General features: G+C 36.7%; 1 protein-coding gene across 1 annotated transcript; it reads right to left on the reverse strand.

Moving 5' to 3' along the window:
* Window positions 1–976: 976 nt before the first annotated feature.
* Window positions 977–26251, reverse strand: LOC124546807 (CD63 antigen-like). The gene is made up of 6 exons (XM_047125064.1): window positions 26134–26251; window positions 20985–21173; window positions 20326–20496; window positions 9819–9949; window positions 4510–4612; window positions 977–1693 (listed from the first exon to the last, which is right to left on the reverse strand). The coding sequence occupies exons 1-6, from the start codon at window positions 26206–26208 to the stop codon at window positions 1508–1510; spliced, it is 855 nt and encodes a 284-aa protein (XP_046981020.1). The 5' UTR covers window positions 26209–26251; the 3' UTR covers window positions 977–1507.
* Between the last annotated feature and the right edge of the window lie 208 nt (window positions 26252–26459).

Raw genomic sequence — 26459 nt, forward strand, 5'->3', positions numbered from 1 at the left:
ATCATTGCACTATTAGTTACTGAAGCCTTGGGGTGGGGCTACAATACAATATTTCAACATAATGGTGAAAAACTATTTTTACATGGAGAAGGCACAAATGTATTAATGAACTTATGGAATTATATGCAGAGAAAATCTGAAGTAAAAAGAATGAAGTGGCTATACAGAATATACTAAAATAATTACCGGAAGTTTCTAGAAATGAAAGAACCCAGAAATGAAGTGAAATGGTCGCAAAAAGAAAATAAAAAATTAATATCATTTTTGTAACTTCATATACATTTCATGCCCACATCCACAGACGAGGTCAGTTGTGTGGAGGTGATTGATTCAGAAGAACACTGGTTTGAATGCTGTTGGTGGTCAATTTTCACTGACAGTATTTATCACAAGGGAAAGAGAAGCGATGGAATAAAGTTCCCGATTGCCAGTCTCTGCACCAGTGTTCTGGATTAAATTCCAAACCTCTCTGCAATGTCTGTCTGAAATGAGGGCAATGTGACACTCTTGATGGTTGTCCATCTGCCGGATGAGGATATTAAGCTCAGTGGCCCCCTTGGTTTTATTTGAGAGATGTAGGTTCTGTGTTGGCACCAAGATTCACTCTTTTCCATCCCTTCATCCATAACAACACAAACCCAAAACCACACTGTACCAGCACTCATCACAGTCATCAATACAGTGCAGATACGCGCTTTGACGCTTCATAACAGGATGGAGGAAGGCAATGGCAAACCACTCGACTATGACCTTGCTTAGAATGGCATTGCAGGATTCTTGCATCTGCTCCTCTACGCCCATTCTCTGAGTATGAGACTACTTTGACTTTGATATTTTTAGTAATAGGTATAGTGATTGATTTTTGTACTTTAATAAACTACTGTATCACATTTTATCATCATTTCTTCCATTGTGAATTAAATTGGGCAAGAAATCTGTGAATATGACAAGGCAAGTGATGTTCTTTGACTACTGCTTCATTTTAATACCAGTTTTATTAATTTCTGTACATATCCAATCATAACATTAGTTTTAACATTACTTGGACATACAAAAATATATCTTAATTATATGTAACTTGAGATAGAAGTAATAACTTAGTGGTAGTGTCACCTCCTCCTGTGATTTGGTTTCATAATACAATTAAATTTATCATGATAATGAGGTAATGACATGAATTTGTCCTGTAAATTAGAGCTTACAGATAAATTTGTGTGTAGTTTCCATGTAACCTTGATGGTTATGTAATTGTTACCACAGTATTGACTTCATGACAGTGTTGTGCTTTTACTTTGTTGTAGATTCAGTTTTTATCTCCTTGTTTAACGTACTTCATATCTAATTAATGTCAGAGCTGTATTTTTGTTTTACATATTTCTAGGGCTCCTAATAAAAAATGGTAATTCCTCTGGAGACTCTTACACACATATACATTATACATTGCACTGAAAAATTATTATTCTATTTTACTAGTATGCATTTTCAAATATAGTTTTTCTTGCAAGTTTCAGCAGTCGTACTCCCTGTTTGCTTCCATGTACACAACAGGGAATGTCCTCTTCGGATCACTGTTACTAATTAGAGAATAGCTCTTAATAAGCTGTTCTTGGAGTTCCTGACGACGTACCTCACGTTCTGTTTTGTGTGCCCTGATAGCTTTTCCAAGAGAACAGGCAAAAGTCATCCCAAGGAACTGAAATGGCATTTATTGTTAATATTAGCATGTTTTTGTTTTTCTTGAATTTCATCTAATTTATATTGACATTTATACATGACTAACAGAATGATTAACTATCTCTGTATCGAGGGGAGGACCTCTAAACTAAACCTACATGAAAATAAAGATAGTAAAATATTACATCTACCTTCTACTAGGTTGTAGTGGAACCCTGCAAAATAAAAAAAAAAGTACAAAATCCTGTCTTTTCAAAACAATGACTCCTATGTTTGCAGAATGAGACTTCCTTATTAGCAGTGATTAACTATGACACAGGCCCATATCAAGAAAGAAATAGCATAAGAGTGGAGAGAGAAATCGTCAATTAAGTTGTTGTTTCTACATGGGGTTATCTATGGTAATGTAGCTTATACTTAATGTGCTTTCACATGTGGCCCTACTTTTCATAGGATAAGAGGTGCCCCTCCCTGGACCGCAATAAAAAGTGGTAGTGGTTGCAAAAATAAATAAATAAACAAAAATTTAAAAAAAGGAGAGAAAGAGAGAGAGAGAGAGAGAGAGAGAGAAGTTAACGGCAGCTTTCCTTTCCTCAACAGTATACTTTCGTTATTGCTGGGTATAAACCTCTACTTTTTGGTGTCATCTCTCCCAGTCCTGCGAATTCTGCATCCACACCTCAAAATAGCTTGTGAAGTTATGATTACTTATTATGTAAAATATGAAAACCAGTCTATTTTTAAGTAGCCTAACATTGTTAAAGAACTGAGTTGCCTCTTTATTTTATATCATATTTTTGCATAATCATGTAAGAGCTTAGTTTCAGGCATTAATTTATCTTATGGGGCCTATGTTCTGTGTCGTGCAGTGGTTTCATACTATCTGTAATACTATAGCACTAATAGTACAACATACTATCTTTTACTTTCTACAGGTTTTTTAAGTCATTTTTAAATTTTTAATTGAAGCTTTGTTTCATGCATTTCAGACTTTATATTTTACTAGTAGACACCCTCCAATTTTCATACTACCCCCACATCTACACAAATACTTTGCAGGACGAACATGAAATGGCGAAACGAGATCATTCTATTTTATCATTGTCACTTATTTGCTTTGTGTGTTTCTCTTTTTTTAATTCACACATGTGTTCATTGGCTCTGTTTCAGTATATTTGTAACTAATTTAGGTAACATAAGCAGTAAGCTGTGGTGATAATTCTAAATCAGGTTGCAAGTAAGTGGGCTGCCATTGTGCTCTCTTGAAATAGGTTGCCTAAACTGTTAGAGAAAAATCATTTGATTTTGTACTGATTTGTAGACCTCAAAAAGAACTACAAATGGTCTGTGAGAGCATGTGCTTATCTTTCACAGTTGAGTCACAGTCCCTCTTTTTCTGCGTTGTAGGTGCTGAAATTGGTGACTTCAAAATACAAAAATCATCATTATTAGTTAACCACAAGAGATGAACTTATGTTCTCACAGATTTTTATTTAGATCTTTTTGAGCTCAACTGTGTGGTAACATGAAGTTGCTCTTACGTATTACATAGTGTATGTCAAGTGGGCATGCTGGCAGAAAACATTTTTACTTAATTTAGCTGATGAAATTTAAACAGCTGAACAGACTTTCATGGAACATAGCTAAGAACCATCCCGATTAAATCTGGTTTGTGTTGGGGGTTAAAAATAGATGTTTTGTTGGATCTTGGGATGTTTGATATGAACAGCAGAATTTAAGTGGCCATTTAAAATGTGGAGATGAACATCTAGCTCATTGAGTTGAGAAGGATCAAGTGAAATGGATTTGGGATTAGCTGGAGGGGTAAGAGCAGAGACTGTCCTTGACACAGAGCCACATTGTGAAAATGTTATCAATAAATCTAAATTGGACAACAGGTTTTAGGTGTTTAATGGATATGAGAATTTCTCTTGTAAGGAAAAATAATTGTGGGTCAAATTGTAACTGGCCAAACAATTAAGAAGAAGGGGGTGTGTATGATATCAGGGGGATGTTGGGAAAGGTGTTTATGCATGGCAGCAATGCTGTAGGCATGGGGATATTGATGTACAGGGACATAGCATTCACAGGGACAAGAAATGAGACAATTGAAATTGGGACAGCTAATGTGGACAGATGGTGAAGAAGTAATTAGTACTGTGGATGTACGAAGGAATATGGCTGACATTCTGAATGACAGAGGCTGAGAATCTTTCTATTGGAGTGTTGTAACCGGTTGCAATTGATGGTCAGCCTAACTAGAATGGATAGTTGTCTTGGATGGAGTATATTGGGTGGACATGATAAGGAACATGCAAGGACTAGACAACAGAGGGAGAGAACAGTAGTACAATGCCAGAGAGAGTTTAAATAGTCACAGATCAGAAGCAGTTGCATGTTGTGTGTAGGAACGTTGCATGTTGTGTGTAGGAACAGGGAGGATCATGCAGTTAAGTTTTCCACTACTATATGTTGATCCATTCTGCGCAGTGGAGTTCTTGTCAACCAATTGTGCCTCTCAAGCATAGCTCACAGGCTACCTCACAGCTTTAACCAATTGTAAAAGTTGCTGTAGAGAAATAAAGAAATAATAATAATTATTATTATCATCATCAATCATCACAATCATCATGGAAACTTTATTTGACATTAACTGCTAACATTGTGTCAGTGTTAATGTAGTACATTGCTTCAATGTTCATGGCTGTATCTGCAAACTTGGGTGTAATTTGTATTAAAGCCATGAGAACACCTTGAGTATGCAATATGCTTTAATAAATGTGCTATGTTTAAGCACAACATTAAACATTTGTGCTATTTGCTTTTTTTACTCACCTGTAATAAAGCAATTGAAATAGCAGCTGTTGCAAGCAGCAGGACACTTTGGTTAATCAGGAGTCCCAAACGTGACACACACCCAGTAGCAAAGATATTTGTTCTGCAAGAAGAACATTACATAAAGTACTTCATTTACATGTTTTACAATTACAGTGTCTGTACATAACTTACACTGCATATATTAACAAAAGTGTGCTCATTATTTAAAGACAGGTGGAATTATAACTGATGACAGCAGGTCAGCAAGCCAGGTGTGTGTGTGTGAACTTTATCTGCTAGAACTGTGTCTGTGTTCGTGTGAGTGCATATGTTCTGCTATTTCAACCACACACAATGTAATCTATTGGCTCCAAAGTATTTTATTCTTGTTTTCTACATTTAAACTTAATAACTGAGAAAAATGTTTCTTTAAGTACTTTGTGTACTCATAGTACAATCTGATACAAAAATATATGATACATACATGAGTGCTATACATATAACTTCAGAAAATGCAGTAGTCTGTGACTGAAAAGAACCATGTAAAGAAACAGACACATATTCCTAACTGGTTTGAGGACTATTGAGAATTTTTGTTCAGTGTTGTATTAGTCTATTGCCCTTATCAGTAACATATTTGTGGAAGGTACAATATACATTCACTACCAAATGAATTGATATAATTACCTAGTAGTGTGTAGCATCCATTTTCCCTCTAATAATGGTACCAACACAGTGTGTTATGGACTGAAGGTACTGATGCAGATGGGCTTGGTGGGTGGGTGGGGATCCTTAAACCAATCATGCCTGCTGAAATGTTGCTCACAACTCATTGAGATTAGTTGGAGAGGTATTCAAAGTGCATATTTGCCCACAGCTGTCTCAAATGTGCTTGATAGGATTGGGGTCATGGGATGCCTGGAGCCACATAAGCTCTCACATGTCAGTGGAGTATTCCTCAGAGTAGTTTAACACAATTTGGGTGATAAAGTCATGCAGCATGTCACTGCAGAGAAAAATCACATATGTGGTGTTATCTGTATTGCTCAGAGATAAGTGGGGAATGGGGTTTTTCAATAATGGACGGCCATACACTTCCTGCATCACACAGTGAGGATCACAGAAATTTTATATTCTCAGTTACGTAAATCATGAATGATGATCTTGCACAAACACAACAGTTATGACAACTATGTTATATTTCAATTTTTAGAATATTTTCAGAGCAACTTCAAGTGTATTGAAGACAAGGAGTGTACTTTCCCATCAAAGCCATTACACAAACTGTAAAAATGTTTGGTTTACTGAAAATACATACTACTGCATGATGTATTTCTTTATGCCCAAAAAGGCAATAATATTCTTTAGGAGTCAGAAGTTCATTGGGTAAAAGAGGTACCGGTATTATTATTAGATGAAATAGTCCCGCTCGAGGACTGTATATAACATTCATCCAGAATTAAAAGAGATATTTTATCATAGGCCTACAGGTCTTTGTGTACTGAAAACAAAAGAAAACAAAAAAGTTCAAATGGAACAACATAGCTTTTACAGAGAAGGTGAAAGTTTTCTTTAGATAACAGCACTACCATCATTGTGCATGCTGAGTTCTACAAAACTGCTCATAAATGCCTTTAAGAGGATGAAAGTTTGGTGAGATAAATAAATGAAACAGAAACTTGTTTGGGATAGACATCATGTTCTACATCCTGGAGGACCTCCTCACTAAGGATCAATTGGAATGAAAGTACTGTAAATGTAATCTAATCACATTTTGTCAGTTAAGATGACAGATGGCAGTGATTAATAACAGAGAGAAAATTGTACAATCATTCCAAGATACATTTAAATGTTTGCATATTTCAAGTTGTGAATGAGAAACACAGGCGGCTTACAATGAAAATAATTATGCCTGAGAGCAATGACTGATAAGGTGTGTGAAGTCATTTGAAGTATGAAGAAAGGTGTCTAGATATTATTGTATTTCATTATGAATGGTTAAAGCTGGAAGCAAAGTGATGCAAAAGAAAGTTGGAAAATTGTTTACAATGTGGCTGCAGAGGAGGACAATTCCCAAAAACTTGAAAAAAATTGTAATTATTTTACATCATAAAAGAATGAAAATAAAAGAAAACAGTCAGCCACCACTCAGCAAAGACAGTGTTCATTGAAACTATCACATGATTGTAATCAGATGAAAGAAGAAACTACCTGTAGATGTAGTACAGCAGACTATTTTCAGCTCATGAATGTCTGGGATTCATATGTTTCAATAAGACTGTTTTCACAGAGTCCATAGGAAGATCCCATAAAAACAAGGCACTGATTCAACTTTCTCTGGTATACTGAAGAATAGATTTATAAATCCTACAGTCTCTGTTAGACTTCACTATGACAGTGAGAAATTCGGAATTTGATGAGTAGTAGACAATGATGTTCCATACCATCAAAATTATTCTCTGCAGCTCTTGAGAAAATTATAAGATCCTTAAACTGAGGAAACCTACAAGGAATACATGTTAATGGAAAGTATCTGAATCATCGTTGTTTTGCTGATGACACTGTACAGTTTACCATCAGTGCAGACAAATTTCCAGCAATTAATGGAAGAACTCAGTAGTATAGATAACTTTAAAAGTAAGTTTGACAATGAATTATGTTAGCATTACAATGATGTAAACTCATTGCATTAAGAAGAAGGTTGTATTTGGTAACAGTAAAGTCATAGATGTCATTGATCAACTGTGTAATAAGGGTAGTTGAAGATGACAGATTGATAATACTGTATATTATCAGTTTTTAGTTGTGAAAAATGGACTTTTAATACAAAAATTATTTAGAAGTGGAGGACAGCTAAATGGGCAATGGAGAAATACTTGTTGGAAGAGATGGGAAAACAAACAAATAGATCAGGGAATGGACTGGATTGTGAGACATAATTATGACCATAATGAAATGTAAATATATGTAGGTTAGACATGTAACTAGGTGAATAGATGATAGAATGACCAATGAAGTACTTTGGTGTTGTCTGAGAGGTAAGAAAATACATGGAAGGCAGTCTGATGGAAGGTGGTCAGCTGACATCAGAAAACACTCAGGAACAACATGGATGCCTTTATCTGGAAATGGATGTCAAAAATCTGGCAGCGATTATTAATGATGATATGAGAAGCTGTTTGTATTTTCTCTCAAATCATAAATCCATTTCTAATTATATAATCTTGTTTATCCCTTATTAAGATCTTTTGGTATATTAAAATTAACTTGATCATTAGCTGTTTCACTTTCACTGGATGTATTATATTTCACCTAACACTAAGCATTTATCCTTAAAGTAATAGTTCATGTTGTAAACATATTTTAATTGCTTCTCTCTATTATCTTGCTCAGTCTGTGAATTGAAAAGCAGGGGTAATGTTTTAAGTGTTTTTAATGCTATTAAATAGATTCAAGCAGTTGAAGAAGAGAAAATATAGGTGTTAATTGTACTCACAGAAAATGGATCTCCCCATTGCCTTCATTACAAAATAACACAAGACCAACACAGTTTGTGCTGATGTTTGGTGGGAAAAATAGAACTAGTTAATATACTGTGAACAATAGTTATAGGGAACAGTGAAAAGTTACCAACATTGAGAAACAATAGATTGAGGAAAGCAGCAAAGAGCAAAAATGTTATTCAGAGTGAGATTTTCACTCTGCAGCGGAGTTTCAAAAATGTTATTGTAAAGACTACATTAGAGTAAGTCACAATAATTGTAGCTTCACATTACTTCTCACCATTACTCTCTTTCTCATGTAAAACAAGTTCACTAAACATTAAAACCACTAGGGTGAATCAAGCTTCATCTGACAAAGAACGCATTGTGGAAATTTGGGTATTTTGACACAATGATGTAGGAACCACATACAGAAATTGACACATTGCAGAAAATCTGCAGGGGTCAATTCATGCATATTGTGTTGGTGGAGTTACTGGTCATGCAGAGCGTGCCAGATGCTCATGCGGGGCACATCCCTTTTGAGTACTCATTATCTGATTCTCTTCAAAATTGAGAGCGCACAGTTGTGGAGCACCACAGTCAGCCCTGTTATTTAGTGTGTGTGTGTGTGTGTGTGTGTGTGTGTGTGTGTGTGTGTGTGTGTACGCGCGTGCGTGCGTGCGCTGGATTTCCTCCTTTAAGTCATGGATTTCCTCCTTTAAGTCATGAATGTTTCAGGCTTTATTGACATAATTATTTAAGATAAGTCCAAAGAAAAAAATCACTTGGGGTTAAGTTACATGATCTTGGTGGCCATTGTCGGTCATTGTTAGGCGAAATGAGGTGATCTGGAAACTCTTGTGGAAGACCTCAAATGCAGGAAGCGTGAGAGGTGGCACCACCCTACTGAAATTGCAACTCACAAATATCCAATCCACTGAAAAAAATAAAAAATAAAAAAAACTCTTACCATCCTGCAGTATCAGTTTTCATCAACTGTCACAGCTTGTTCTGCCTCATCTGCCAAAAAATATGGGTCAATAATGCTGCCCATCCAAAAGTCACATCAAACTATCAGTTGCTGCTGATACATTTCCCCCTCTTGAACCATGGAAGAATTCTCTGAGATCCAGACATGGCAGTTCACTTTATTCACAGATCAATTTAAGTGGAAGGGCTCCTCATCACCAAGATTATGTTCCACACTAGATTGTCATCTTCTCAGAAATCAATCAACAAAATGTTGCTTTGTCTCATTATTGGCTTCTCACAGGTGCTGTATTAACTGAATCTTGTAGGGGTGGTAATGGAGATCATACTTGATAATTTGCCATGCTAAAGAATACCTTATTTGCAATTCTTGGGAATGGTGAAAAACTGACTTCAGTTGACTAACAGCCACACTGTCATGAATCACCACAATGTTTTGCCAGATTGGCCAGTACAAGTGCACTCACAACTCTTAAGTTTGCTGATGAACCCATTTCATTGAACTTTACAATAATTCTGTGAACTGTTGATTCACTCAGTACTTCTATGCAGCCATTGAATCACATGAAGACATCTGACAGTGGCTGCTTAACTTTCTCCATTTTGATAAAATGTTTTCACTGTTAGCACATGCTGCACAGTAATAAACTGCTCCATGATTAGACACCCAACAAAAAAATCCAAGAAATTTAGACTGAAGCAACAACTTAAATGTTCACGGTAACCGAAACGATACATAACAACATGATCAACTGACAAACAGAAATATACTACATGATTAAAAACTGGTGTGCTTTTTGAAGGATCCTGTATCAGCCTGCTTAGATCTGTAGAGTTTATTTGAATACTTACGTAGTTTCATTTGAGGCAAAAGCTGCTACACATGACTGCGGCAATACTGTTCCATTGAATGTGACTGTGTTATCTCCTTCTGTTAGTATTCCAGCCCAGTCCTTTGGGCTTGCAAGACCACAACATTGCATCTAAATATAAAAATAAATAAAGTTACTATAGTTAACGTAAAACATAGGCCAGGAAAAAAGTCACTTCTGCTTGCTTTAAGGTAAGCTGCACTGTATTGTGTACTTAGTTAAGAACTGACAATCCTGTAGCTGACAAATACAGTGAAAGTATTTTTAAGGTTTAGTATTATAAGCCAAATAGAAATAATGTGCCCACTAGTGTCATTTAATATATTTCTGTCAAAATGTAATGACTGTATAGATATGTTCAGTCTGTAAATTTCTTATAAAATTTGTAATTGGTTGTGATGAATTTTCCCTCCTGCCGGAGGTTCGAGTCCTCCCTCGGGCACAGGTGTTTGTGTTGTTCGTAGCATAGGTTAGTTTAAGCAGTGCGTAAGTCTAGGGACCGATGACCTTGGCAGTTTGGTCTCTTAGGAATTCACACACAGTTGAATGTATGATGAATTTTATTTCTAGCTAATACATAAAATCTGTTGACAAGAAGAGTATGTGGGTACTTTTGCACACATTTATTGATTTTTTGGATAAATTAATTTCTAAGCATGGTTACATGAACATAACGGCTTTTGCTCTCATTTTAAGAAAAGCTGGTGTTCACAAAGTAACTGAACAAAGTTACCATAAAATGATTTGCTTCAAATGTGCAAAGCTAAACAGCCAATGTGCATTACTCGGTGAGTGTATACAGAGGGTGATTGTTTTCTTCAGTTCCATAGAAAATAAATAATAATTAAAGAGGGAGGTGGGAGGGTGGGGGGGCAGAAGAAGAAACTATGAGGAACAGTCTGCTAACCAACCATCCACTCCTAGTATATGCTGGGTACTGATTAAAAAATAATGTTTTAAACCAAATTATGAAGAAATACTTAAAGAGAATTTTGTTATAATTGGTAATGAGTCTGTCTGTTTGCAACTGAATTTTTTGTGCCAGACATGTTTCACCTTTATTATTTGGAAGGTGCCATCAGTGGCCTGAAAAATGTACATATTTGTGTTTACACTAGCTTGTTTTTCATATTGGACATTGTACACTGAGGATGCAAACAGTCCTGACATTTTCTGGTTTTTATAACATAATAGTAGTTTAAATTACCACTTGCAAATTTCATAGATGCTGCTCCACATGTGTATGTGTTCCTGTTTTATAGCTGTTGTTCTGCTTAATGCCATTCACAATTTCATTTGCACAACACTAGAAAATGACCACTCATTTATGTCGTGATGTTTTGCATGTTCATGAAATAAATGAGTGTTCATTCTTAGTGCTGTGTTTGTGAAATTGCAGATAGCAATATGCAGAGCAACAGCTGTAAAATAGGAACACAAATGCAGGGAGTGCAGGATCTATGAAGTATGTACATAGGAAGATAAACTACAATAACTTATTATAAATCAGAAACTGCCAGAACTGTTTATAACTGCAATGTGTACTGTCCAGTATGTAAAACAAAACATTGTGAACACAAATATTTCAAGCCACTGATGACGCCTTTCAAACAATAATGATGAAACACCTATGGTATGAAAAGCTCATTTCATTCAGTTGCAACTAGATGAATCAAATGTTTTAATTATTGGCATAATATTACACACAAATAAGGGTGACAGGACAACAAAATATAATAGGCCTGTTTAGTATATTTTATTTCACTGTGTGCTTTGTTTTATATCATATGAATAACCAGATACAATAAATTACCCCAGAGGCCACTGTTGTGCTAAAAATTAAGTCAACCAGTAGGAAATGCAAGAGAAATGATGATTGTATCATTGGGAGCAATGGTAGGAGAGGAGAAACAAGAGTTCCAATTCCAGGCAAAGGTGACGACTGTCAACTATTTGTTACTCCATTGTATGTACCAGTTGTTGGTATTTAATTTTTCTTTCTAAACCTTTGAAGAAGTAACTTCCCCTGTAATTCTCAACTAACAGATGCTATGAAACTGACCTGACCAGTTTTAATGACAGGCTATGTAGTTAACAGTACAAAACGAGAAAGAATAGTTAACATAACTGTGGATTCCATCCAAGAAACAAGAATTTTCAAGATTTAATGATGATTTCCAAGCATCTACCCATAATCTGAGATAGGGTAGGTGAGGAGGGTAGTGGGATTTGTGGGAGGGGGGAACTCGTGTTAGTCTTGTAGCAGGTGGCAAATTAGTTTTTAGATTTCACAACAAATGACTCTGGGTATGCTTTCCATTTTCTGCCTTTCTTTAAACTAATATTGAACTGATACATCTGTCTGTCAGGTGGAAGGGGGGGGGGGGGGGGTGCCAGCTTATCTGCCCTGCCAGATTCTTGTTACAGCCTCGATCCCTTAACATCATCTCTGTGTGTTTGTGTATTAGGCAGATTTTTGATACAACATGAACTGGACTTGTACTAATTCAGAGGAACATCTTGTATACATTTCCTGTCATAAATAACCAGGGGAGTCCTTGATAGCTGATGTGTAATTTGCTTTTACAAAAGTGACAGTGACTTAGGACTCCTGTAATGTGTGCAAAGCAAACCCTGAAAATTTTTGAAATTAGGTGAGAGTACAGATTATTCAATCATGGTATACTTACAACAATTATTAATGCAAACTGCACAGGACATGGCTTCTCCACCATTTAACAAAAAATGGAAGGACTGGGATGCTTACCACTGATGACTACAGTCATATTTTTCAGCTTGTCAAATTTCCAATACAGAAAGACAAATGCCATGTTCTTGTCTGGAACTCCTGAACTGTTTCATCTAACACATAAAGTAGAACTATTAACAAATCTGGTGGAACAAGAGGTATTTAGAATGTTTTCTTTATTGCAAGATCATTTTTTGAGAAAGGCATGAGATCAGAATTTTATCAACAGACAAGGGGCCCTGTCAATTTCATGGAGATGTGGCCTGTGGCTCACATGCATTAAATAGGAATTGCAGTTTTAAATATTTGTATGGGCAGGATAACACAGACTCTCTAATCAGGGACATTGGAGCATCTTACCCGAACTTGGAAGTGAGCAACCACACACTGAGAAAATTAGATCTGTCCATAATTGAAGTAACTGAATTGCTCAAGCCCATGAAACTGCCTGTGCATCCCAGAGTTTGCATATGATGGAAGAAAATGTTACAGTACTCAGTTCTCTGGCACCAGTCACACGGAACATCATGCCATCTCCAGTGGGGCCTCCACACGCTCCATGACCTAGGACAACCTTGGAAACAACCACACCAGCAACAAAGAGCTACACGTCAGCGGTGTCATTGCTTGGCTGTAAACATTGCTTCTTTTGCTATGCACACAATGCTTGACTCTAACAGTACACAACATTCACAGGTGTGGCAAAAAAATGAGACTTGCAGGAGGGAGGTTGTAGCAGTCCCAAAACAAATAGTCCTGAACCTATGACAGTGTACCAAGTAAGTGATAAATCTAGAAATTTATGGAAGTGCAGATTTCTCAGGACACAATCCAGTAAATATGTTTAGCTGTGTTCATAGGCAAACACCCAGTGAAATTACTTCTGGACGCCAGTGCTTCTGCGTCCATCTTGAATCAATCTACTTCAATTTAGGGGCACTGACCATGCAGCGAGCCAAGACAAAGATGCAGGCTTATCTGTGTTCTTAGTTGCCCTTACCAGGAAAACTTCCAGTTTCACTTACAACAAAGTCATTTGTCCTGTAAATTTTCTTATGGTAGCTGACTCTGTAGTGGACAATGTTTATGGGATATACTCTTTTTCACACCTTTGGATCGACAGTTCGTGAAACAGTAAGTGGACTAAAATGCAGCCTGCTTCAGTATTCTTTCAGGCAACCATCTGTAACAGATTTAGGGTTCACCTTTTGGCTAATGAATCTGAATCAGCGGAAGATTATTTTGCAGCTAGCTCCCACTTTGACACCCAAATGCTGTACAGTTTTCTAGCAATTTACAGAGTCACACCAACTGATGGCCGCAGCCCAGCAGAGCAGCCTTACGGCTGCCCTCAGTGTACCCACATTGATGTATTGTTTCCACCTCCGGCACATGTTGTCGATGAGACCATTTCTCTCTGGATGACTGTCCCCTAGTGGTGAAGGATTTGTTCAAATGCCACCCAGTCTGAATCTGCAGGATGATCTCCATCTGCCACAGCTGCATAATGTGCATGATGACCTCCTCCGTGAACTTATGCAGTACCACCAAAATCAACTTCACCTCTCCCATCCTGTTGAGCAGCTGTTTGTTTCTCAGCCCCCAGCAGACTCTCCTCTGGTTCTGTGGCAACTCATACTACTCACATTGAGCGTTGTTCTACCCTGTCATTTTGCAGCAATGCCCATGGAAGTCAATCCATCACCTTTGCTGCTGGTAACTCCTCCAAACCATGCACCAACTCCATGATTGTTGGTGGGGCAGGTGAGGGGCAGGGGAAGAGGCTGATGGGTGTAGTGACACCATATGATATTGCTACAGAAATCTTGTTGCTGGTACAGCATTAATGTTGAGTGCCATAGTGCCTTTACTTAGATGGTGCTAGTCATCAGGACCACACCAGAATTTAGCATGTAAGCTGGCCGAGGGCTGATCTGAGTCAGCTGTAATGCGATCTATGGAGTGTGATGTGAATTTACTACCTGTTTGGCTTTGGTACTATTGTCATGGACTCCATTTGTCATAGATGGAACTTTGATACGGTGTGGACTAGACTTTGCTACAGAATACAGACTTAAATTACCTTGCACTGTTTCTGAAGTACATGTTTCAGATATATCCTGTTGTTAATAAACCAGACCAGGTTCCTACTATCTTTTGTGTAACTTGCCTTTACAAAACTAAAAATGAAAGAGATTGCTTGGTAAGCTTTACCAAACTTTTGTACCTCTACCGAAAAATGAGTATGTATGCAAATTTATTATTCCAAAATTACCATACACTCTTAATTTGTAATGATAGCCTTTCCTTACCTTACATACCTAACCAGCAACCAACTTGTGGCTCCCATGCCTCATCCCCTAACTGTACTTTGTAAATCCCATGAAGTCTTGCTCTTACTTTTATCTGTGTAATGCATTCCTATTTCAGATTCATTAGCATTTCTGTGACACTACTTGTCCATTGAAGGCTCTCGTCGAATACCAGGCTGCATACAGTTGTGTTCCTATTTATTTTGATGTGTATGTTTGTGAAAGATCCAATATCACTCCAGCATACTCCATCTGGGGTCTTATAAGCAACAGCAAAGGCCAATTCACACTGGCCATTGTGACAGTGTCACTTCAGAGTGTATACTCACACTTCCATAACATCAAGTCAGTTCAGGTCACATGATCTCAAATTGTATGGCTGTACTCAACTCTTTTCTCATGGGAGTTATGGTCTTTGCAAGATGGTTCTCAACTGCTTTATGCAGAAGTGTACATACACAATGTGGTAGCTTTTATATGTGGATATTAGAGTCCACATGTGTACAAAATCAATTTTTCACATTATTCTGTCTGTCTGAAAAATAATTTTGTTACATGTTACATAAGGGAAATTTCACACCCACTACAAGGAGTTCAAAGAAGAGGAACCTGCATTTTATAAATATTTTAGGATATCGAAACACCATTTTTTTCCATTTTTTGTCAAACTGCAACCAGAATTACTGTAATGAACACAGTGTCATAAGCTGCCATCACACCCCATGAAAAATTGGTTTGTTTAAGGTCAAGTTTAGTTGCCATTTCAGTGCAAATTTTTGTGCAATAGGCAAATCTCTTTCAATATCTTTCCCTTTGAGATTTAGCTATAGGTTTTCTTTACATTTTTTATTTGGCTTTTAATAGTTCAAGTGCCTTATTTGTACTTGTGTTAGCTAGTGAAACTGCATAAACGTTGAATATTAATGCTTGCAAAACTGTTTCACACACAGCCCATGGAGCTGCTTAACAGTATATAAGCCTGCCACAAATACAAATACAAATTTAAACAAATGACTCTAATATGTTACTTGATGTACACCTCACAAAACAAGCATTTTGCCATTATCGCAGTGTCTGAAGGTTTCAGTTCATTTCTTTATCCAACATTACAAATTCCTGACAACATACAAATAAATATTAATTACTAATGAGATTGATTATATCCACAGGACCTTTTTCACCATGGGCTGTAGTCATATTGCAGTCCACTTCATTGCAAAATATTAAATACTGTTATGTATAAAAGTCAACTTAATAAATGTAGTAGAGGGTATGTAATTTAGAAGTGCTATTGAAAATACTGTTCTGGCATGTGACATTTGCAACATAAATGTGAGAAGGTTTAAGATGTTTAGAAATCAGATCTCGCACATTCTTTATTTTTCCACAATGCTTAAATGTAGTTTGAGTACCCCATATCATTCATGCATAATTCAGACTACTGCCACACTGCTTCAGTTAATCTTTTGTCATTCATTATAAAACTGCAAATTTTAACAAAAGAAATAACAAAATTAAACAGCTGACAACAAATAACAAAAATATTGAATAACAAAGACTTATAAATGTAAGTTAATGCAGATGCTTGACACAACCATGTTGATTAAATATCTGGGCATAACATTACAAAGCAGTATGAAATGGAATGGGCATTTAAGGACTATAGTATGGAATGTGAATAGTTGACTTTGGTTTATTGGTGGATTTTTTTAGGAAAATGTGGTTCACCCTGTTCAAGTGTTCGGGATCTGCATCACGGTGGATTAAAGGAAGACAATGAAGTAGTTCAGAGGCAGGCTGCCAGATGTGTTATTGGTAGGTGCACAAAACATGAAGGTATTAAGAGATGCTTTGGAAACTCAAATAGAAATCACTGGAGGAAAGGCAACATTCTTTTGGAGGAGTACTATTGAGAAAATTTAGAGAACCAGCATTTGAAGCTGACTGCAGAACAATTCTACTGCTGCCAATGTACATTCCACACAAGGGTCCATGAAGGTAAGATTAGAGAGATTAGGGCTCATACACACGCATAGAGACAGTTGTTTGTCCCTCACCCTCTCTGTGGGTTTAACAGAAAAGGAAATGACTAGTAATTGTATAGGGTACCCTCTGCCATGTGCCATATGGTGGGTATCAGAGTAGTATGTAGATGCAGAATAACAACCGATATCAACCATGAAAAGCATGATGAAACCAAGTATGGAGGATGAGCACATGTCTGTGTATCAGGAGGAAGTGAGCTTGGGGGTCACATGATTTAATCACAGACAATGTTATCAACCATCAACACTTTCTTGCTGAGAAACCTTGACACTGCCATGCTGTAACATGATGGCCAGTGCAGATGCTGCCAAATGCATTGTAGAATGTTCTGACAGGATATGACTTGATATGACAGTCAGTGTCAATTGGCCTTGACGGTTTCACCTTAGCACCCTTTCTTGCAATGTTCAGTAATTTCATAATAATCTGCATATTATTATATGACTTGTTCACTACGTCTGCATTCTGTCCTCAGTATAGTTTTCTGGCACTCAAGTGTTGCATACAGCTATCATCATTGTTGTCATGCTGTGACATAATCTGGTCCTAGCCTCTGTGTTTTATCTTACTGCTGCTGTTTGTGAAAGTTTTTTGTTGACTTTCATTTGCATTTTCCAGCATTGCATTTTCTCCAGTCCAGATTCTTATGATGTCTAAGTCTTTACCTTATATTGTTTTCAGTTTTTTTATTTCCTTATGCAATACTAAGTTATTAAGTTGATTCCATTCCAACACTAATGTCATTTACATAAATCAGAAACAATAGTGGTTTTAATTTACTGCCAGTAAACTTTATTGACAAAACAACAAAGGTAATGGTAAATATTCTTTTAATAAATACTTATAGGAAACCAGCAACTGCTGACACAATATTACACATCACTACAAACATCCCCACAGCTAAAAACTTGCTGAGATACATGGAGTGTTGAGTAATCAGAATCCCATTCAACAAAAGAAACTACAAGGAAGACAGGCAAAGAATCGGCACATAGTCAAGTACTATGAGTATGCCACACACACAAAACAAAAATATTAATACTTAGTTACAGAATAAACACAACACAATTAAATCAGAAATTATGAAACACTATAGAAAGTCATGCTTTATGTCAGCCTAAGGTCACATCTGATGAACATTTAAAACAGCATAATTCTGATGAAAGTCAAAATGACATGAAATACATCAAAACAAGAATAATCCTGGGGTTATATGTGTTTACTGAACAAACTGAAGGAAGAGAATATTTACAGTGCCATGTGTGATGGCTGTCTTTGATACTCTGGAGTACATATAAAAAACTTAATTTAATTAAAACTTGGTGAATATTCAGAGCAAACTCAGTGAAAGCAGAGAAAATTTCAGTAGTGTATGTACTAAGTTTTTTAAATTAACAATCTGAAACTTAAGCACTTTATTTACACATGAAAAGTGGCGTACACCTGAAGATAGATGCAAAATATCCTGAGAAAGCCTACTTACAAAGATTTAACAGCTGGATGTACAATAATGACTCTAGAAATAAAACTACAGCCACCTCTCTATTGCTCCTGTAGGGATCATTAGGACAACACTGGGTTAATTACAGCACACAGAGAGGCATTTAAAGGGTCATTCTTCCTATGATCCCCATGTGAATGGAATGGGAAGAAGCAGTAGTAACGGGTATGATAGGATGTACCATCTGCCATGCAGTTCACTGTGGTCTGCAGAATATGGATGTACGAGGGTAAGTCAATTATTATCCGCAATTCAGTTATATTTTTGTTTATTTTGGTAGTACTGTCTTTTACATTGATGACACACGTTTTGTTATTTGTTGTCATATCTTTGCAATTTTCAAGCTGCTAGGTTAGTTTTGTCATCTCTGCCATGCTGTTAATCACGGCTGCTCCGCTGTCTATTTGCACCATAGAAGAGCAATGTTCAGTGATCCATTCTCTGTGGGTGGAAGGCATATCAGGGGCTGAAATTCATCAAAGACTTTTGGTACAGTACGAGAACAGTGTTTTGCCACAACGGAGTTCTACAAATTGATTGAAAAATTCCAAAATGGTTGCACAAGTGTTACGCATGATGAAGGAGCTGGATGACCGTTTACCACCACAAATGAAGAAACCATTGAGCGTTCACATACATGAAATGATTCTCTTAGACAAACAATTAACTATTGATGAAGTGGCACATCATCTGCAGATTAGTCATGGCTCTGCCTACGAAATCATCCACAACAGACTTGGGGTTCCATAAAGTTTGTGCAAGATGGGTCCCAAAACAACTCACACAGTTGCATAAACTAATGTGCTTGGACATCTGCGAAAAAACATTTGGATCACTATGATAACAAAGAGGACAACTTCTTAGACAGGATCATTATTGGTGATGAAACATGGATCCATCATTATTTGCTGGAGAGTAAACAGCAGAGTATGGAATGGAAACATCCAAATTCGCTGTGCAAGAAAAGCTCCAAGACCAAACTGTCCACAGGAAAACTGATGCTTATGGTTTTTTGGGATGCACAAGGTCCAGTACTGGAATATTATGGGGAAAGGGGCTCAACAATAAACAGTGTACATTACAGTGATATGCTTACTGCCAGGCTAAGGCCTGAACTTCAAAGCAAATGCCGAGGATTGCTGTCAAAAGGTGTTGTGTTGTTGCACGACAGTGCCCGCCTGCATACTGCTGCCCACACTGCTGAAATACTCCAGAAACTCAAATTTGAAGTAATGAGTCATCCTACATATAGTCCCAATCTTGCACCCTTCTGACTATCACTTGTTTGGTCCACTCAAACAGGCATCAAGGGGCCGTTGATTTGCCTCGGATAAAGCAGTGAAAGAAGCGGTGCATTCCTGGCTTGCAGCTCAACCAAGAATCTCCTTTTATGAGGGCATCAGGAAGCTTGTACATGATGGACCAAGTGCATTGAAACGCAAGGAGACTATGTCGAAGAATGATGTTCTTGTAAGTTCCCCATTTGATTACAATAAAATTTTATAACTACTTTGCGGATGATAATTGACTTACCCTCGTAGATGTACGACTGTATGCTCTCTAAAGAATTGTTGCCCCTCTTTTTTTGTCATGTGTGTATACCATTGTTATCTTTAATTTTTTCTTCATCTGTTATTTGTACAACATTTTTTCCTTTTAGCTTTTCTTTATGAGATTGAGCAATATCAGTATAACATTATGAAATGTTGTTCAAGTGGTGTGTCAAGTCTTGGTGTTTTGATTACAAAATAAAACCACAAGAAACATGTAACACTAGAGTATATGAAACAACAATTTGTGAAGTATAGTATCAGTATTACAGTTTCCACATACCACAGTTCTATCTCATGAACCAATGTAATTTTTGTGTTTAACTTACAGTTTGTTGTAAGTAATCCACTGTTTGTGCCATATAGACGTCTTTTGGATAATCGTGCATTGTAGAATTTATACTTCCAACTAACATGTCCACTAGTCCATCCCTGAGGACATAACTAGCAATACTGGCTGAGAGCTCCAATATGAAGATAATTCCAAGAAGGACAGCAAACTGTTAATACAAAAAAGATTATTAAAGCTTCATAAAATCCTTATACAGGATATTGCAAGAGGTGATTGAAGTACCACTCAGGAATAAAGTAGTGAAGTCATTGGTATCTATTACTAGCATGATACAGCAAGACAAATATAAATTTCCTTTTCTTCTCATCCTACCATATTATGCTTGTGTAAAATGTGGGGCCAATGTCTTTCACAGATTGAATAACTTAATTTCATTTGAAATTGCATGTTATGCTATAAATCTTCCTGCTGTGATCTGCTTTGACACCTGAGCATTAATTTAATGCTACTATAATTTTTCAATGTCAATGCTGGAAATTCCACTTAAACTTCATGGATGTTCAGAGCAAACTCAGTGAGAACATAGTATAATGTCAGTAGGATGTCTACTAAAGTATTAAAATTGGTGATCTGAAACTTAAGCACTTTATCTGCAGAGTTTTTTTTTCCATCATGAAAAGTGTTTTTGATACATACCACCATTACCATGCATGTACTTTCACGTACTGCACCACAGCAACCAAAGAAGGCAACAATAAATATAATAATTCCCACAGCTATAAGTAAGGTGGCAGGTGTCAAGTACTTGTCCTCCAGAAAATTTATGTAATCATTATGTATAGCATAAATTGTTGTTCCAACCATGATGAGCAGGATACCAGTTATCTGAAAATAATAATAATAATAATAATAATAATAATAACACAAGATGGTTAAATGAATTAAAAAATGCAAGAGCTTTGGTAGAATATGAACAATAGTAGGAAAAACACAAACACTCATATAAAGAAAGTTTTGAGCAGAGTATAGCCCGATAAACAATATTCTGAATTCTGTACTTCACTTTGGAATTTGCATCCTTTGTCAGAAATTTGTCGAGATATCTCTCCCTTTTGTTCTCTTTCACTGCCGATGCTTGCAGACTGACTGAGGTGTATGGGTGTGTTTGGTGGAGCGATGAGGTGAATGTAGAAGAAACAGAGGGTAGGAAGAGGCAGGAAGCAGGGACAGAAGGGAACAATTCGAAGGAGATGATTAAGATAATTTTATGGAGGAGAGTAGAGGACAGATAATGAGAGAGCCAATGAAAAATGGGTAGTGAGATGCCATCATAGAAACTAAAATTATAGTTAGAATAACAGTTTGTGAGGAACATTCAGGTATTGGGAGTGGAAGTAGTTGGAAATGATATGATGTCAAGGGCAGTATTAAAGAATCTGTTACATATAGGGATCACAGACTGGTGGAGAATTGGAACTACCAGAGTTTGAGATTTGAATAATTTTTGCACTGAAGAGGATGTTCATTTCTTAATGTAATTGGATGTGTGTGTCAATGAGACAAAGAAAAAAATCACTATACTAGACAGTGATCAATAAAATTTTTGTTTGAAATAATAGCAATGATAACAGAGGCAGAGTCTTCATTTGGCAACTGAGAGACCACTTCCCACCCCAGGTTCATGACAGTCTTTACATACAGTTGACATACCTTTGTGATATATGCACAGATACTTACGTGTTGCCACAGTTTTCAGGTACAGTTTGCATAACCCTCTGCCAGAAAAATTTTTACAATTATCCTTGACGATTTATTTTTAGAATTTTCTTGATGGAGGGACCAAGTAAGTTTTCATCAGCAAATAACAAAACATCTAAATTAAAGATTCTTGCATCTCTGTTCTGTTTACTGTATTGTTGGTTTTGTTTATAAAGGATACAGCAACCAACAAAAATTAGGATGCAACCATTCACCTTAGCTGATTACTCACAGATGCACTTAACAGCATAGATATATTACTAGCTTTTGAACTACCACTCTTTTACCGGTAAGTCTGCAATCAGTGACACACACAGGCACACAAATTCAGCCACATGAATCAGTTGTGCACTTAAGCTAGAAAATGAGACATAGTTGAAAATTAGTAATGATGATGATGGTGATGATGATGTTGCTTTATGGGGCACTCAACATCGTGGTCATCAGCACCCATACAAATTCCCAGTCTTTCCAGTTCCAATCTCACCACTTCCCGAATGATGATGAGGACAACACAAACATCAAAATCCTCAACCTGGCTGGGAATCAAACCCAGGACCCCATGATCCACACTTAGCAATGCTAGCCACTGGACCGTGAGCTGCAGATGAAAATTAGTAATGCCTCTGTGTTGTTTTGTATACATATATGTACTGCATCGATCAGCTACAGGTGAGTGCTTGATTTTTAAATTTCGTGTTGTGTTTATATTCTTGAATTTTTTTCCTAATTGTATTAGAGTATAACATTCAGTACATACAAAGTATGGTAATGAAAGTTACCTAACAGAGCTTCTTTCTCAATGAATGAATTGGCAGTTTGAGAGTTGCCTCAAAATATTTTAGGGTGTAACAACTATATTATTTAGGAATGGCAACAGTTTGTTACTGTAAGGGGTATTAGTCTTCCATCAGCAGTGAAAACGTGATATTACTTGGACCCTCATACAACATTAACCTTAGACTTTGGTTGAGCAATCGTAGGTATTCTCCTAGATACACTTCAGCAGCACTGCTTCAACATAACAGTTCCATGTTCACAGGTATGGTGTAATGATTGAGTACTGTATTTTTTTTTTCTTTTTTGATGTCTCAGTTTTATTCTCATTGTTTGTTTTCCCAAGAACAAAAATGCAGAAATTTTATCTTGTTATCTCTCTCTTATCAAAATAATTGACTCTGTTCGTAATTATATTCTTAAAAGTTTTCGAGCAATAATTAAAGGCACAAGTGGCAGAGAAAGAAAAATGTCAATTTTAGCAGTGCTTCTTATTAAATTATTGAAGTTTATGGTTACAGGCATTAGTAAAAAGATTACAACAGTTCAGTAACCAGTAATTGCAATTTATTCCTGCTTTTGCTTCCATGGATTACAAAATCATAGATATAAAAAAGAGGGAGATTAAAGTTTATGCCACTTTGATTATGAGGCATAAGAGATGAACTACAAACTCTCATTGCAGACAGATGGGGAAGAAAATTTGCCATCACCTTATTAACGAAATCATGAAAAATCTAAATTTGAATGGTTGGTAGAGGACTTCTACCATTGTCCTCCTGTGTATAAGTCCATTGTCTTACTGGTTGAACACTGCATGCAAAAAGCAAAGATCCAGATTCAAGTCCGGAACTGACAAAGAGCTGTAGCTTGCCATTGATATTGTTGAATGGACATTGTGTACAAAGGTACGTTCTTTATCATGTTTGATTGATAATCTTGTTTCTTCTACAGGCACTGTTACAAATGATGTTGGCAATAAAAATAGATTTGCTGTTTTGAAGATAAATGTTTTCCTTTCCAGCTGCAACATCTGTTATCTTTTACTATGTACTCATCAATAGCTGGTACTGCTTAAAAAATGTATCCCAATTAGTAGCATTATTTTTTGTTTTCTTCCACACTTTTTTTTTGTTTCTTAGTTTTTCTGTAACTAAGGTACAGTGATGTACACTGAGGTGACAAAAGTCATTGGATAGCGATATGCACATACTGTATACAGATGGTGGTAGTATAGCATATACAATGTATAAAAGAGAGTGCATTTGTACCCAGGTGATTCATTTGATAAGGGTTCTAACGTGACTGTGGCCCTACGATGGGAATTAAGAGACTTTGAATGAGGAATGGTTGGTGGTTCTAGATGCATGGAACATTTCGTTTTGGAAATCATTAGGGAATTCAATATTGCGAGATCCACGGTGTCAAGAGTGTGCCAAGAATAACAAATTTCAGGCCTTATATCTCACCATGGACCTTTACTTAATAACCTAGCAGACAAGCAACACTGCATGAAATAACCACAAAAATCAATGTGGGACAAATGATGAATGTATCTGTTAGGACAGTGTGGCAAAATATGGTTAATGTGTTATGGCAGCAGATGACTGACATGAGTGCATTTGACAGCAGCATGGCAATGCCTCTCGTGGGCTCGTGACATTATTGTTTGTTCTCTAGATGTCTGGGAAACCATGGCCTGGTCAGATGAGTCTCAATTTCAGTTGGTAAGAGCTGATGGTAGTGTTCAAGTGTGGCACAAACACCACAAAGCCATAGACCCAAGTTGTCAAAAAGGCACTTTGCAAGCTGGTGGCGGCTCCATAATGGTGTAGACTGCTTACATGGAATGGACTGGGTCCTCTGGTCCAAGCGAACCAATCGTTGACTGGAGATGTTTATGTCTGGTTACTTCGAGACCATTTGCAGCCATTCATAGACTTCATGTTCCCAAACAACAATGGAATTGTCACCAGGCTACAACTGTTCATGACTGGTTTGAAGAACATTCTGGACAATCTGAGCAAACGATTTGGCCACCCAGATTGCCAAATATGAATTCCATCAAACATATATGGGGCATAATGGATAGGTCAGTTTATTGCCAAAATCCTGCACCAGCAACACTTTTGTAGTTATGGATGGCTATAGAGGCAGCACAGTTCAATATTTCTACAGCAGACTTCCAACAACTCCTTGAGTGCATGCAACGTCGAGTTGCTGCACTATGCCACGCAAAAGGAGCCTTGACATGATGTCAGGAGGTATCCCATGACTTTTGTCACCTCAGTGTATTGCCTTTGTAAAAATGATCAGCTTTTTCTATTACAATCATTCACAGACTTTCATTATTTAGAAAAAATGAATTATCGAGAGAGGGTTTCATCAGAGCCAAACAACTTTCATTATAGAGAGAGATAAAAATCTTTGTTATCTAGATAGTCTTGATATGCTTTATCTGAAGATCACAGATGTATGACATGTCAATTCATCTGCATCTGTGCAGAAGATACTGACATAATTATTTCATTTTCTATAATAATTGGTTTCCATCTAAGGAATCTCACCTACGACTAAATCATTAAAATAGAATAATAAATATCAACTGAAGTTACTTTGTTTTCAGTGCTGTTTGGAGAGGAAAAAAACTATAACCTCATTTGATAGCACACAGAAACAAAGAAATCAGGTATTTCTAATTAGTTTTCCTCCACTGCAGGGTGAAAATTCATTCTCGAATTTTTCCTCCATTTCATTTTTGATTTTTCCTCAAATGTAACCTTTTCTCCAATTTATTGTATACCTGTTTCTGTTAACAGCATGGGTACCTCATGCAGCTGTATAAACTCACTATCCATATTTGTGGTGCACTTAACATTATTTTTCTGGACACTAAGCAAAAAGCAAAGGCAGACTGGAACATGTGGAAGAATGACAGATACAGAGGTGGACGACAAACCATTGACAACCCAGCTCAAGAGAGAACATATTTTCTTTGTCTGAATTGTAAACTGATATCATCCATTGTTCCAATTATTTTTTCTCATCAGTTAGGGCAAAGACATTAGTTCATTCTCATCCAAAACTTCTGCACTTCATTTGGTCACTGGCTAATGAATACATAAGAGTTAAGTTACAGGGCTCATAATTGTACCACTCATGAAATACTTGTTGGTAAGGGAAAGTCAACTTTTCAAAAATATTATGTCTGGAACTTGTGTTATACATCACCTTTTGAACAGTATCTGAAATATGTGTTCCAGGACCATAAAAATAATTATATGTATTTTATAGTCAATATGTAACTTACCACAAATAGAAGGTTGAAAGAGAAAAGTAAATATTTAATACAGCGCATTCCCTTATCTAGATCTCGAACAGCCATTTTGTATTATCCTTATGTGTGCTGCAGCAGTAACAGACTGATCACAAGGCTGGCATTTCTGTTATCAACAGAGTCCATTATCTCTGTGATAAAACAGATCAATTATCTACTGCCAGTTCTGAGAAGTACCTTTTAACTAGATAAGATAGAATAACTTCTAGCCAAAACCTTATATTGTCTTGCTTTAAAAGTGGAGCTGGCTGATGACATTAGTATTGTCAAACACTTGCATACTTTGAAACAGAAAGGCT

The sequence above is a fragment of the Schistocerca americana genome, chromosome 1, assembly GCF_021461395.2.
Source record: "Schistocerca americana isolate TAMUIC-IGC-003095 chromosome 1, iqSchAmer2.1, whole genome shotgun sequence".
NCBI classification, from domain to species: Eukaryota; Metazoa; Arthropoda; class Insecta; order Orthoptera; family Acrididae; genus Schistocerca; species Schistocerca americana.

What these genes read in the sequence shown, in the direction of transcription:
- LOC124546807 (XM_047125064.1), bottom strand. Translation starts at nt 26,208, where the DNA reads ATGGCTGTTCGAGATCTAGATAAGGGAATGCGCTGTATTAAATATTTA. An exon ending in GTACATGCATGGTAATGGTG is followed by an intron (nt 20,497 to 20,984) that starts GTATGTATCAAA and finishes TTGTATTAACAG; the next exon opens with TTTGCTGTCCTTCTTGGAAT. An exon ending in TTTCAATTGCTTTATTACAG is followed by an intron (nt 1,694 to 4,509) that starts GTGAGTAAAAAA and finishes ATGCCATTTCAG; the next exon opens with TTCCTTGGGATGACTTTTGC.